Consider the following 14,463-nt stretch of genomic DNA (forward strand, 5'->3'; position numbering starts at 1 on the left):
GTCTTTCCATAAATCTTAAAATATAAGAAATCTGGGTCTTGAGTTTTCATGAAGGAGTAAGTAAGTGGGTCCTGAGGCTCGACTGGTTGAGAACCACTGATGGAAAGGCTCGGACTCTCCTGCAGAAGGAACTGTGTCTGGAGGAGCTGCTCTCTCTTTAAATATTTTTAAAAGCAGACTGAAGGTGTTGGAGGACGATGCTTCAGGTTGGAGATTCTTTGAATAAAAACTTTATGATCTAAGACTCGGGATGTGTTGATCTGTGGTTTATGTCATGTTTGATGTGCTGCTGCCTCTCTCGGACACTCTTGTAAGTTTCTCTTTCATGTTAAATAAAAATGAAAAAATGTAGAAAACTCTCTTCCTCATGTAAATGTGAGAAACCCGCTCAACTCCCTTTCAACGTTAAAGAACTGGGTGCTGAATCCCCAAAAATGTTCAAACAAGAAAAACATTTTCTCACTTTTTCTCTCGGAGATAATCCTGCTTCGAGTGCTGTCCTTATTGTGTTTCTTAATTGACCATCTGTCACATTACTTCATATTTTATTATCACATTTGCACTCCTCACCACTTCCCTATTGTCTTTTATTTTGTGTTTAATGTTCATATGAAATGTTTAACTTTTTCTACATAGAGAGTTCAGTTCACCTAAGTCAAAGTGTGTGTGTGTGTGTGTGTGTGTGTGTGTGTGTGTGTGTGTGTGTGTGTGTGTGTGTGTGAGAGAGAGAGAGAGAGCATACCTGGCCAATAAAGCTGCTTCTGATTCTAAAATAACAGAAACTATTGCACATCTTTGTAGGTGTAGGAGTATGTTTCATTAATCTCTGCTCTCATATTTTTTCTGTCTTTATCAAAAAGGTATAATTGATGGTGCACATCCTGTAAAATGATCCATTCAGCTGATCGCGTTAGAGGTTAGAGGTTAGAGGTTAGAGGTTAGAGGTTAATTAGACGACATCATAGCAGGTTAGCAGGCGCCTGCAAACTGCACTTGTGATTGAATTAAACTTTGAGGATTTGTTTTCACTAGACAGTAAACTTTCGCGATAATCCAACTGAGGCAGAGTAACAGATTTAAATTCTTTACAGAAGTGAACTTCAGCCCATGCAGGTTCTGGGTTCGACCTGGGTGTGTGTCCCGATGCCGGTCTCTTTGATCGCTCCTGATCAGACCATATGCGGAGAACCTTCTGACTGAGAATGGGACACAGACAAAGCGTATGCTTTCAATAGACAATACGGACCACGCTGCCAGAAATGTATGGATAGAGATCCATTGTTTATCATAGGCCCCCCGTTCAGCAAAAGTCATACTGCTAATTCATCAGCTTTGCACATTTGAATAACAACACATCATGGCCCCCGGGCTTCTGTATAAAAAGCCTCCTGAATCATGGAGTAGGCAGAGCAAGTTTTACCATCCACTGGGAACCACCTAAACCACCATCATGGGCAAGGTAACAAAATATTTACTGATGTTTTTACATCATAAAAAAGGTTATTACACAAATATGATTCATCCAAAGTCACGGTTAAAATAGCAAAACTAACATTTCTCTGTAAAATGTTTATTTTCAGATCATCTTCTACGAGGAGAGGAACTTCCAGGGTCGCTCCTATGAGTGCATGAGCGACTGCTCCGACGTGTCCTCCTACCTGAGCAGGTGCCAGTCCTGCAGGGTGGAGAGCGGCTGCTTCATGGTCTACGAGCGCCCCAACTTCATGGGCATGCAGTTCTTCATGAGGAGGGGCGAGTACAACGACATGCAGCGCATGATGAGCATGGGCATGATGTTCGACAACATCAGATCCTGCAGGATGATCCCCTTCGTAAGTCATCTCATCTTCAAAATTATTTAATAGGTTTAAAGTGGCTTGACTTATAGTATGCAAATGATACTGACATCTTCTCCGCATTCGATTACAGCACAGAGGTCAGTTCAGGATGAGGATCTACGAGAGGGAGAACTTCGGTGGTCAGATGAACGAGCTGATGGACGACTGTGACAACATCATGGAGCGTTACCGCATGTCCGAGTGCCAGTCCTGCAACGTGATGGACGGCCACTGGCTGATGTACGAGCAGCCCCACTTCAGAGGCAGGATGATTTACCTGAGGCCCGGAGAGTACAGGAGCTTCATGAACATGGGCATGAGCGGCACCAGGTTCCAAAGCATGAGGCGTATCACTGACATGTGCTAGACTTCTGTTTTTGACCTAAGTGAATAAAGATGACATGTAATTCATAACCATGTGTGTCGAGCAGATGTTTCTTTTGGTGGTTTGTGGTTAACCGTTGACATGAGTGGCTAAATCCCATCAACAAGTATCAGAACACAAAAAGGAATTTAAGTCACTGTTTTCTTTCAAATCCAGTTTAAAGTTTGTAGACATTTGATACAATAACAAGCAAAAGGCTCAACAGTGTTGTTCACTGTCTGCATGGTGGATTTGATTGTTAGCCATGATGTCATAACCATCACAGGTAGACTGACCCAAGCTACCTGAGCCTAAAACGACGTTTTATGCTCCTGCAGGAGAAACAAGTCCCTCTGATAGCAATCTCGCTGTAAGAGAAACAATCTTAATTCACGACATAAAATAATTACGACAAAATAATTACACTACCCACAATCCTAGAGTGTCACAGCGATGTTTCAGCACTGTATGCGAAGGGATAGTTTCACCGGCTAGCTAGTTAATTAGCTAATAGGAAATGTACTAATATGCAGCAGTGAATGTAATTTATAAATTCAGCAAATTAAGTAAATATATATTAACTTTGGATCGGGAGCAGGACTACGCCCAAACCACACCTCCAATCACCTGACAAGCCGACTTATACCGAGCCATCCCACTACACCCTGTTTGTACCCGTTCTTGGACAACCCACCCTCCTTCCCTTCCTCTCATCCATTCACCTTCATCTCGTTTGTCAAATGCTGCGTTCCATTAACCTCGGAACTCAGATCTCGAAACTGGGAATGACGTCACACCCGAGTTGACAGCGTTCCAGTTGCAAGTCGGAAAAGCACATGGACGCCTTTGGGAGTACCTTTGTTTTGTTAGCTAATACCAGACGATAACAACACACTATGTGATAGTTTCGAAAATAACATGAAATCACCTCCACAGAGAGAACTTGCACGATACCATCGGTGTAATTGATTTAATTACACAAAAAAACGACTAAACTGCTAATAAACTCAACAGTTACAGCTTAAACATCCCTTTAGATGCACGTAGCAGCCATATTGGAATTGAACTCGGGCTACTGAAGAGTTCTGAATCGGAATTCCGACTTAAGGGGGTGTTCCTGATCACGTATCAGACCGGCAACTCGGAATTTCCGACTTCCGAGATCAACTGAAACGCAGCATAATTCTACAGTCTGGGCCGAGATCAGTTTGGGCAGAATTACGCTTGAGATGGAACCCCCCTCCTGAGTCTCACTCTGCCCGGCAGTCAGTCCGACCTTCCAGACCAGCCAACTGACAACATCCTCCTCTATCACAATTATTACCTTAGCAAATATTCATTTTTCTCATGTGCTGCTGTGAAAAAAGCGTCATGTAAATTATACTCGGATGCTTTAGCTCGTTGGGAAACATATTTTCTTCCTCAGGTCTGATGTTAGGGCTTTTCAGATGGATACTCTTATAGAAGTAGTATGTAACTTTGACCCCTAGTGTGGCAGTAAAATGGGTACTGCAATCCAAATTCTAAACGTTGTAAAGAGCTGTCTCCCCTCACCCCCTCCACTCTAGAGTCGATGCTCACGCAGGTTGCCATGTGGTGGACACTGAAGCTTCAGTGTTTAGCCAGCTCTGCATCGGTCTGTAAACCTTTCTGCGTTCTAACCTCTCTCCTTTTTTCGAAAGCATCTCCAATATTGATCCTAGTTTGAGCACGTTTCTGCTCGTGAAGCTTATTAGAAACATGCAGAGGCTTTTTAGGTCGGGTACAATCACTTCTATCTGAACCACTTCTCTTGATCGCTTCCATCGCTGCAACACCTGTTGGTTTGACTTGATAACTGCTCTCATATCTAGCAGACCGAGGGGTGTCCAAAATGGCCGTGTGGGGGTGCCTTAAAACCGCCTACCTTCTCTGGTCTAAACAAATCCAGAGCATTCAGGACCAGAATCTAAAGTTAGAAGGAGGACATACTGGCTGCTGCATTGTTGTCAGAGAAGCCAGCAACATAGCATGTTTCCTTAATGTCTGATCATATAGTAAGGTCACTTCATCATTTCACTCCCTACACTCACTGACTGTACCTTTAAAGATGAGCTTGCATTTAACATTTTGTGTTGTGTGTTAATGTGTACCTCAAACATCTGAGAGAATAAACCCGTTATATTGACATTAGAATAGATTTAGTGGGAGCAAACGTTTGCTGCATTACATTGCAGTTCTTCATGAAGAATATTTTAAATAGCAAAACATCTGTAATGTCCCATGCATATCAAACACTGTGCCATGATTTTTTAAGATGAAGATTGTTGTGTGAGTTTAAAGTAACTCAGGAAGTAGTAACAGAAAACGTCATTAAAAGAGAATCACAAAATTTTATTCAAAATTTCGCTCATACACTGGTGCTCTAATAACAGGAATCCACGATGCGCTTCATGCTCTGGAACCTGGAGCCGCTCATGCCCATGTCCCTGAAGCTCCTGTACTCTCCGGGCCTCAGGTACATCTGCTTGCCTCTGAAGTGGGGCTGCTCGTACATCAGCCAGTGGCCGTCCATCACGTTGCAGGACTGGCACTCGGACATGCGGTGACGCTCCTGGATGTTGTCACAGTCGTCCATCACCTCGTTCATCTGACCGCCGAAGTTCTCCCTCTCGTAGATCTTCATCCTGAACTGACCCCTGTGCTGTTTATTCAAATAGGGAAACATATGTCACGTCTTTTCATTCATCATAGTATGGAATTATATCAACACACAGTAGCAAAGAGAGTTAGCCTACCATGGGAATCATGCGGCAGGACCTGATGCAATCGCTCATGCCCAAACGCTGGTAGTCAGAGTACTCGCCCCTCCTGACAAAGAACTGGTTTCCCATGAAGTTAGTGCGGTCGTAGACCATGAAGCAGCCGCTCTCCACCTTGCAGGAGTGGCACCTGCTCAGGTAGGAGGACATGTCAGGGCAGTCGCTGCTGGTCTCATAGGAACGACCCTGGAAGTTCCTGTCCTCGTAGAAGATGATCTGAAAGTAAAAAAATAACCTGTTATGATCATACCACACAGATGGGTTTGTTGTTTTACCATCTTCAGCTCCAATCAGAATAAAACATTTAACATTAAACAAGCTGGAGCCGTACACACCTTTCCCATGGTCATGGTTACAGTTACTGATGTGTTGGCTCTAAAAGACTGCACAATCTCCTCCATGTCCCCCGGCTGCTTTTATACCTGACCTCGCAGCCATAGGATACATGACCCCATTGTTCAAACTCCTGACAGAGCAACATGGAGCAGAGCCCCCCCCTCCTCACCCCATCCCATCCCCGCCGTGTACCTTTCAATTCATAGTGACCCTCAACACACGGTGATTTGCGGTGGTTGCATTTGTGAGAAGAGGCCCCGCTTTGCATTGTCTCTGCCACCGAACAACAGAGAACATGTTTTCAACAAAGCCCCCCTTCTCTAACCCTAATTAAATGCATCACCTTATTAAACATACTTAAAAGGTCAAACTGACACATCAAAATACAGAAGTTAAAAGCTTACTGTTGTACTTAAAAGTAACAACTACACGATTTGTAGAGCATAAAATGTATAAAATGGTTAATGATCTAATCACCTGTGTGGGCTGTATGAAATGTATATCATGTGAAGAATTGTTTTTTTTGTAATCAAACTGTACAAAAAAAGTGTAATCAAACGCCAGGATATGTGTTGGTAACTGACAATTTTTGCAAAGACACTTCAAAAACTAAAGGCGCACATGTAAGTTAAAGGTCCAATCAGTAAGATGTGTAGTGAGTGAAATAATAATAATTATACATTTTATTTATAAGCGCCTTTCAAGACACACAAGGACACTGCACAACAATCAACATTTAAAAAACAACGATGGATAAAATCAGCATACAATAACAGAAATGAAATGTAGGACAGTGTAATTGCAGTTAAAATGTTAGGTAGGCGATCTTGAACAGATGGGTTTTGAGTCTGGATTTGAAGATGGGGAGAGAGTCAATGTTGTGTATGTCAGGTGGCAGAGAGTTCCAGAGCAGCTGAAAGCTCTGCCCCCCATGGTGGTGAGGCGGGCAAAGGGCACGGTGAGGGGGATGGAGGAGGAGGATCTGAGGGAGCAGGCTGGAGTGGCGATGTGAAGGAGGTCAGACAGATATGGAGGGGCGAGGTTGTGGATGGCCTTGAAGGTGTAGAGGAGGAGTTTGAAGATGATTCTTTGCTTCACGGGGGGAAGGGGGGGGGGGGGGGGGGGGGGGCGGTGTAGTTGCTGTAGGATGGGGGTGATGAGATGGTATAAGAGGGTTTTGGTGACAATACGGGCAGCAGAGTTTTGAACCAGTTGGAGCTTATGGAGGGACTTATGAGGGAGGCCGAAGAGGAGAGAATTGCAATAATCAATATGGGAGGTGACGAGGCTGTGGACAAGGATGAAGGCTGTATGGGGTGTGAGTGATGCCAAGGGAGGAGAGTCTACTGAGGAGGATGGGGTGTGAGATAGTGTCAAAGGCTGCACTCAAGTCAAGAAGGATGAGGATGGAAAGTAAGCCAGAGTCAGAAGCAATGAGGAGATCGTTGGTGATCTTTAGTAGCACAGTTTCTGTACTGTGACGGGGGCGGAAACTGGACTGGAAGGGTTCATAGAGGCTATTTTGATTTAAGTGAGACTGTAGCTGGGTGGCGACTATTTTTTCCAGAATTTGGAATTGAAAACAAGAAGGGGGGTAGGGAGTTTGGTGGCTGTAGAATTTTATTTAGCAGTGAGAACAGTGTTTTGTTGTTTCCTTCATTGGAGATGATTAAGCCAGAGTAATAGTTGGATTTGGTTTGAGCAATTGAGTCCTTGTAGTGTAGTATATGGGTGAAATGATAAAAGTTACTCCAGCTACTTACAGCTCCTTCAGCAGCAGACTCAGACATCCACCCTGCACGAAAGAGTGCCACCGCAGGTCGTTCATCCCATCTGCAGTCAGACTGTTGACTGTGTCAAAATATTCATCTTAATCGATATGCTACACTGTGTGTGTTTCTGATATTAACTGTTCGGTCATTCCTCAGGTGAAAGTGTACTTAGTGTAAATTCAGAGTAACCCTAACCCTATTGCTAACCCAATTAAAGTCAATATGTTTGTTTTTAACTTTTGCAATTTTCTCAGATTTTATCTCTGTTTTTTTTTTTTTTGCTGTTATAACAACTAGATTTCTCCCAATGGAGTTCAATAAAGGTTGATCTTATCTTATCTTAAGGCCCATTCAGGTATACAAAAGGTGTGATGCACCTAATCAAATAATAATCATTGAAATCCCAGTTCGTGTGGTCGGTTGAGGGAGTGTGCTTTAAACCAACTGAATAAACCAAAGTACCATGCAACATGCCCCTGACTCTTTTACTACTCCCTGATCAGACCGGTGTACACTGCTACAGGAGCAATCAAAAGTTCTTTAAATGAGCCAACACCTAAGGGATTATTGGTTTTTAATTTAAACCATTCATTCTCAACTCTCAAACTGTGGTACGAGTACCACTGGTGATATGCGGGATCCCTCTTGTGGTACGCTGGGAGTCTCTTATATGGGAGTCTCTGATTTTTAAATCTTTTCAATAAAGATGTACAAATCAAATGGTTGACAAACAAAGCTCTGATGGCAAGCGGAGGAAGCAAATGTGATGGTCAAATTATTTTGCATTTGTGGCTCCAAACGGGAAATATTACAAAGAAAGTCAAGCAGAAACTGAAGTCAACGACAGTGAATGCAGCACAAGTGCAAGAGGCAACATTAGCAGACCAGTGACGATTCAGCACGCACTAACAACAAATGACGCAAAACAGTAAGAAGATATGACTCGAGTCACATCCAGACTGGATTCTTTTGGATCTGCACAGAGCGTTAACCCAGGCCGCAGTGCCTGGTGTGTGGTCACTAATAATTAATATGCATATCAGGAACAAAATGGCCTCCTGGGTGAACTGTAGATGTAGTGAAATAGCCCTACACTTCTGTATTGTTGTCATGGCGCCGCGCTAGTGGCAGCCTGTTTCAGCAGCTCCGGTTTTGTCTTGCGTTTTAAGTGTTTTTAAAGTGTTTTGTTACGTGTCAAGTCACCTGTCGTAGCCTATGAGATAGTCAAGATGGACATTAAGTGGCTTAGTCGAGTTTTATTAGTTTTTACCGTTTTTATATATTTTTCCGTGTCGGGACAGTATGCCAACGCATACTAACGGTATCGTTTACATGCACGATCAGCTGTTAGCGCTCTCCAAACCACTACCAAACTACCTTTGACGGGAACGAGACACCAAATCCCAGAGGAGCTAAGGAGAAGACGCCAAGGATGAAGAGCCGGTGTTATAAGGAGAGCAAGGAGGAGAAGGTTCTAGCCCTGCATCCCCTCGATTGTCATGGGGAATGTGAGGTCGCTGGTGAACAAGGTGGACGAACTCGGAGCACTCATAAGATCACAGCGTGAATACCGAGAATGCAGTTTAATGTGTTTCACCGAGACATGGATATAGGAGAATATTCCGGATGCAAACACAACAATGAATGGATTTATGACTGTACGGGCTGACCGGGATCACAGGCTTAGCGGTAAGAAGAGAGGAGGGGGCTTGCTCTGCTTGTGAATAACCGATGGTGTCATCCTTCTCACATTAATGTAAAGGAGTGCATCTGTGGCACCCTGGGTATTTTAGTAGCTAAGACTATGCCTGTGATTATTGGTTATCAGTTATATTATTACATTGGTGCCCCCCCTGCTATTATTTTTCTGGTTAAATGTCATTAAGATCATTTGTGTGGCTTAAAATAGGAGGGATTCACCTGCTTAGGCTGTAAGTACCTGCAGGGCAATATTCATTGTGGCCAGTAGGTGTCAGTAGCAGCATTGAATGTCAACAACTGGCGCTGTTCCCTGTGTATTGCAGGAAGTAAGCACAGTAGTATCGCATCAGACAGTCTGCAAAGCAGCACTATATGCCGATTCTCATACAAGACTGTCTTTCTGTTGTGTTTGCAGGTAAGAAATAAGTGCACAAGCAGCAAAAACATTCAGTTTAAGTACATCTTCATGTGTTTAGTAATGTTTACATGTTAGAAATGTTGTTTATGTCAGATAACATGAAAGCTAACTAGTGCTAGCATCGGTAGCCTCCTTTGACACATGAAGCGCACTAGCTATGTTAAGCAGGCATGACTGTATTCGTACACAGGTTTAATGTTTATAAGATACCATATGCATTGTTGGTTCACAGAAATAGATATTTGTGAAGACAAAACTATACATTTAATTTGCTGTCAAGTGTTTGTTACGTTTGGAGACTGATAGCAAAGTTACATTGTTTAGTCAGTAATTTGTAGCTGTTCCCTGTGTATTGCAGGAAGTAAGCACAGTTGTATCACATCAGACAGTCTGCAAAGCAGCACTATATGCCGATCCTCATACAAGACTGTCTTTCTGTTGTGTTTGCAGTTACGAATGCTGTAAATAAAAACACCTTTCTTATGGAACCCACATTGTCATAATTCAGTGTACGTAACACATCTGCACCCCTAACATCGAACTGTTAGCCGTTAGTCTGCGTCCATACTATCTCCCGAGCGAATTTACCTGTGCTGTTGCCATATTTGTTTACTTACCGCCGTCAGCTGATGCCAACACAGCATGTGACGTCATCAACTCAGTCTCTGCTAAAATACTCACACAACATCCAAATGCCTTCGTTGCAATCTCTGGGGATTTTAATCATGCCTCTCTCTCTACAACCCTCCCAACTTTTCACCAATTTGTCATGTGCCCTACCAGAGACAATAAAACACTTGATTTACTGTATGCAAACATACAGGATGCATACAGATCCACAGCTCTCCCTCCCCTTGGTAGGTCAGACCATAACCTGGTTCTGCTTAGTCCCACCTACACACCCATTGTTCAGCGGCAACCGGTAACCACGAGGACAGTCAGGAGGTGCTTTCAGGAAACCGATGAGCTCCTGCAAGGGTGTTTTGAGGCTACAGACTGGGATGTGCTCTGCAAACCCCATGGGAATAACACTGACTCCATGACGGCCTGTATAACTGACTACATCTCCTTCTGTGTCAATAATGTGGTACCTACTAGGGAGGTGAGGTGCTTTGCAAACAATAAACCCTGGATCACCAGTGATTTAAAATGTCTGCGAAATAAAAAGAAGAAGGCATTCAGGGACTGTGATAGTGAGTTGCTGAAGAGCGTAGAGAGGGAGTTGAGGATGAGGCTGAGAGAAAACAACATAAGGGATGTGTGGCACGGTATGAAAACCATAACCGGCTTCAAGGTGAAAGGAAATCAGGCAGAAGGTAGTCAGGAAAGGGCCAATGAGCTGAACGTGTTCTTCAATTGGCACGAGGCCTTTGGCTACCTCCCCGGCCCCTGATAGCCACACAGACCCTACATCCTCCCCCCTCACAAAGGCCCCCCCCCCTCCCCGCAAGTTACCTTGACGGCACCCACTGCCCCCCCAACATGCTCTGACCCCCACTGTGCCCCACCCCTACCCCACACTTCTCTGGCCTGTCTGTCTGTCTCCAGTAGCCATGTGAGAAAGCAGCTCGAGAGACTCGGCCAGAACAAGGCAGCAGGTCCAGATGGCATCAGCCCCAGGGTTTTGAAAGCCTGCGCAGGTCAGCTATGTGGCATTCTACATTATCTTTTCAACCTCAGAATCAGCCAGGGGAGTGTGCCAGTGCTGTGGAAAACATCCTGCCTTGTTCCAGTCCCCAAGAAACCCTCTCCCTCTGCCCCCAATGACTACAGACCAGTTGCCCTAACATCGCACATCATGAAGGTACTTGGCCCACCTGAGACCACAGGTGACCTGGACCCATTTCAGTTTGCATACTGCCCAAGGGTGGGGGTTGAGGATGCCATCATCTACCTACTCCACAGAGCCCACTCTCACCTAGACAAGTCTGGTAGCACTGTGAGGATTATGTTTTTTGATTTTTCAAGTGCTTTTAACACCATACAGCCAGTACTGCTATGTGAAAAGCTGGAGCTGATGCAGGTAGACACCACCACAACATCATGGATCATGGATTACCTGACTGACAGACCACAGTTTGTGAGGCTGGGGAGGTCTGTGTCCGAGCGAGCGGTCAGTGGCATAGAAGCGCCGCAGGGGACTGTGCTGTCCCCTTTCCTCTTCACACTATACAGACTTCCAGTATAACTCTGAGGCTTGTCACTTACAGAAGTTCTCAGACGATACTGCGGTAGTGGGGTGTATCAGTGGTGGAGAGGAGACAGAATACAGGCAGCTGGTGGATAACTTTGTTGCATAGAGTGGAAAGAACCACCTGGTGTTAAATATAACAAAGACCAAGGAAATGGTGGTGGACTTTAGGAGGGACAGGCCTGAGCTAAGCACCATCTCTATCTTTGGGGATGAGGTGCAGGTGGTGGAGTGCTATAAATACTTGGGGGTGCACATGAACAATAAACTGGACTGAAGCACCACACAGAGGCTGTCTACAAGAAGGGTCAGAGCAGACTTTACTTCTTGAGGAAGCTTAGGTCTTTTAATGTGTGTAGCAAAATGTTAGCCATGCTTTATCAGACTGTTGTGGCAAGTGACATTTTCTTTGCAGCCGTCTGTTGGGGCAGCAGCATCAGGGCTTGTGACTCTAAAAAGCTTAACAAGCTGATTAGGAGGGCTGGCTCTGTGGTGGGGACTGCTGTGGAGCCCCTGGAGGTGGTGATGGGGAGAAGGATGATACAGAAACTGTTGAACATTATGGACATGCATCCCTTACACAATCTTGTGTGTGAACAAAAGAGTGTTTTTAGAGGGAGGCTACGGCAGCTAAGCTGCAAAAAGGACAGATTTAAAAATACTTTTTTACCTACTGCAATTGCACTTTATAACGACTCCCCTTTAAGTAAGGACAGAAGACATTTAAACTTTTAAACTTTAGCCTGAGCTGCATATATCAAACTGTATTTTGCCCCTGTATATTTGCACACTTGACTGCTTTTTTATAATAATAATTTATTTATCTATCATACTATGCACTGGCAGAGCTAGTATTCTGTACTGTTATCTATGAGTATCAGCAACTTATGCACATGGACCATCCATACCACTTTTTTATCCTGGCTATGTATTGTGGGCTCATGTTTTTTGTATGGGTGGGATATGTATGTATATATGTGTTGTGTTGTGTGTTTGTATATCTGCTGGCTGCTGGAACACCTACATTTCCCTGCTGGGATGAATAAAGTATATCTTATCATATCTTATCTTATTTCAATGTTTGCAGTAATGGTGCTACTTGGAGAGCTTAATATTTTCTGTGGTGGTACTCACTGTGAAAAGTTTGAGAATCACTGATTTAAAGTATTTATCACCGGACAATTTGTGATATTTCTGTTGTCTATTCTACCTAGATCTAATACATTTCAAAATCCATGTTTTCTTCCTTTTATAAAAGTACTGTTTAACTGGATACTTCCAATATGTAATCATATAAACTATTGCATGTTTATAAATACTATTTTATGATTAAGGTTTCCTTCATTAAAAATGTGAGGTGCAATCAATGAGCAACAACCCTTTATAAGATTCCAGTCTGTATTTAAAATTTGCAGTCAAATTAAACAATATACAAACACAATAAAAATCCAATTTAAAGATTTCCAACGTTACAGATTGTGTATGCCATGTTTCAAAAGGTTTCTATAATTCTGACGATTTTAAAATAGTGGAGTTAGCAGGAGTCGGTGATGCGTCTGATAGAGCTGAATCTGGATCCGTCGTAGCCCATCTCCCTGAAGCTCCTGTACTCTCCGGGCCTCAGGTACATCATCCTGCCTCTGAAGTGGGGCTGCTCGTACATCAGCCACTGGCCGTCCATCACGTTGCAGGACTGGCAGTCGGACATGCGGTGACGCTCTTGGATGTTGTCGCAGTCCTCCATCAACTCGGTCATCTGACCGCCAAAGTTCTCCATCTCGTAGATCCTTATTTTGTAGGAGCCTTTGTGCTGTTAAAGACGATACAAATACAAAGTAATGAACCATTTAGATTGGAATTATGCTACAGTTAGATGTTACACATTCTTTTTCTTAATGCCATACCGTGGGGATCATACGACAGGACCTAATGCAGTCTCCAAAACCCATCATCCGCTGGTAGTCAGAGTACTCGCCCCTCTTAATTAAGTACTGGTTCCCTGTGTAGTTGGGGCGGTCGTATACCATGAAGCAGCCGCTCTCCACCTTGCAGGAGTGGCACCTGCTCAGGTGGGAGGACATGTCGGCGCAGTCGCTGCTGGTCTCATAGGAGCGACCCTGGAAGTTCCTGTCCTCGTAGAAGATGATCTGGAAACCCAAAGATCAGCCAATAGATGGTAAAACAACTCTAAAGTCTGATGTGATTAGCTTTCAAAATTAGCCTTCTGATAGTACCCAAAAGATGCACCCATAAAGCCATTCTTTGGACCATAAAACATTTTTGGTAAAACGAACTGCATCTATGCAAACATCATTACAGTATATCACGGACCTACCTTTCCATGCATAGTTGCTGATAGATTGAGCGATGCTATAGCATTCCTATCCTGAATTTAAGCCTTTTTTATACCTAACGGGACATCCAAACAATCAATGGCACCATTGTGTGAAATCAATGAGTCAGCATGAGCATGCAATGTCAGTCCCTCAGTGTGTGAATGCTGATGGGAAAGTGTTATTATGCATCCTCTCGCAGGCTCTATTGTTCCTGATCAAAAGGCTTCTGTATATGTCTATTATTTTTTTGATTACTTGTGCTGTTATCCAGATGATTGACCTCTTTGTGGTTTCGTTGATAGAAATGTCTTAATCGACTCCAGTTGGCATTTTGAATCTTCATTTTGGTAAATGTCTTTGGAATTACATTTTAAAACGGCAAAGAGCTTTACACATAAAAGTCCAACAAGTCAAATTTAATGATCCGAGGTGCTGAAACAAATGTTCATGCTGATGAAGGGTGCATGGATTGCACAACTGCAGCAGTCACTTTGATTCTCACTATTTGTCTTCCCTCACTTTGAGGAATTGCTAACACAGAATAGAGATGTTGTCAAGCAGTGAAAAGAAACAGATGGAAACTTCTGATTTGAACTTGTACATAATCCAATGAGGAGGCAGAACATGAAGATCCAGGGTATGACTCCCCTTTGTCAATCAATCATTATTTGTATAGCGCCAATTCATAACAAGTGTGATCTCGAGA

General features: G+C 43.6%; 3 protein-coding genes across 3 annotated transcripts; 1 reads left to right on the forward strand and 2 right to left on the reverse strand.

Annotated features, from left to right (window-relative positions):
• The first annotated feature begins 1,336 nt into the window (after positions 1–1,336).
• Positions 1,337–2,252, forward strand: LOC109986955 (gamma-crystallin M1). Its single transcript, XM_020637840.3, has 3 exons — positions 1,337–1,459; positions 1,581–1,832; positions 1,930–2,252. The coding sequence occupies exons 1-3, from the start codon at positions 1,451–1,453 to the stop codon at positions 2,203–2,205; spliced, it is 537 nt and encodes a 178-aa protein (XP_020493496.1). The 5' UTR covers positions 1,337–1,450; the 3' UTR covers positions 2,206–2,252.
• A 2,302-nt stretch (positions 2,253–4,554) lies between these two features.
• On the reverse strand, positions 4,555–5,476 carry LOC109986961 (gamma-crystallin M3). Its single transcript, XM_065962600.1, has 3 exons — positions 5,339–5,476; positions 4,980–5,219; positions 4,555–4,885 (listed from the first exon to the last, which is right to left on the reverse strand). Exons 1-3 carry the CDS (start codon positions 5,402–5,404, stop codon positions 4,607–4,609), a joined length of 585 nt encoding a protein of 194 aa, XP_065818672.1. The 5' UTR covers positions 5,405–5,476; the 3' UTR covers positions 4,555–4,606.
• Positions 5,477–12,801: 7,325 nt separating this feature from the next.
• LOC109986953 (gamma-crystallin M3) lies at positions 12,802–13,835 on the reverse strand. Its single transcript, XM_020637837.3, has 3 exons — positions 13,757–13,835; positions 13,326–13,568; positions 12,802–13,231 (listed from the first exon to the last, which is right to left on the reverse strand). Exons 1-3 carry the CDS (start codon positions 13,766–13,768, stop codon positions 12,956–12,958), a joined length of 531 nt encoding a protein of 176 aa, XP_020493493.1. The 5' UTR covers positions 13,769–13,835; the 3' UTR covers positions 12,802–12,955.
• Positions 13,836–14,463: the final 628 nt, after the last annotated feature.

This window comes from Labrus bergylta, chromosome 13 (genome assembly GCF_963930695.1).
Source record: "Labrus bergylta chromosome 13, fLabBer1.1, whole genome shotgun sequence".
Taxonomy (NCBI): Eukaryota; Metazoa; Chordata; class Actinopteri; order Labriformes; family Labridae; genus Labrus; species Labrus bergylta.

Bases quoted from the DNA above. Each gene is read 5' to 3' on its own strand.
- LOC109986955 (XM_020637840.3), top strand. The intron at 1,833-1,929 runs GTAAGTCATCTC...ATTCGATTACAG, and splicing joins CCTGCAGGATGATCCCCTTC to CACAGAGGTCAGTTCAGGAT.
- LOC109986961 (XM_065962600.1), bottom strand. From the start codon at position 5,404: ATGGAGGAGATTGTGCAGTCTTTTAGAGCCAACACATCAGTAACTGTA. The intron at 5,220-5,338 runs GTGTGTACGGCT...TTTTACTTTCAG, and splicing joins TAACCATGACCATGGGAAAG to ATCATCTTCTACGAGGACAG. The intron at 4,886-4,979 runs GTAGGCTAACTC...TTGAATAAACAG, and splicing joins CCTGCCGCATGATTCCCATG to CACAGGGGTCAGTTCAGGAT.
- LOC109986953 (XM_020637837.3), bottom strand. The intron at 13,232-13,325 runs GTATGGCATTAA...CGTCTTTAACAG, and splicing joins CCTGTCGTATGATCCCCACG to CACAAAGGCTCCTACAAAAT.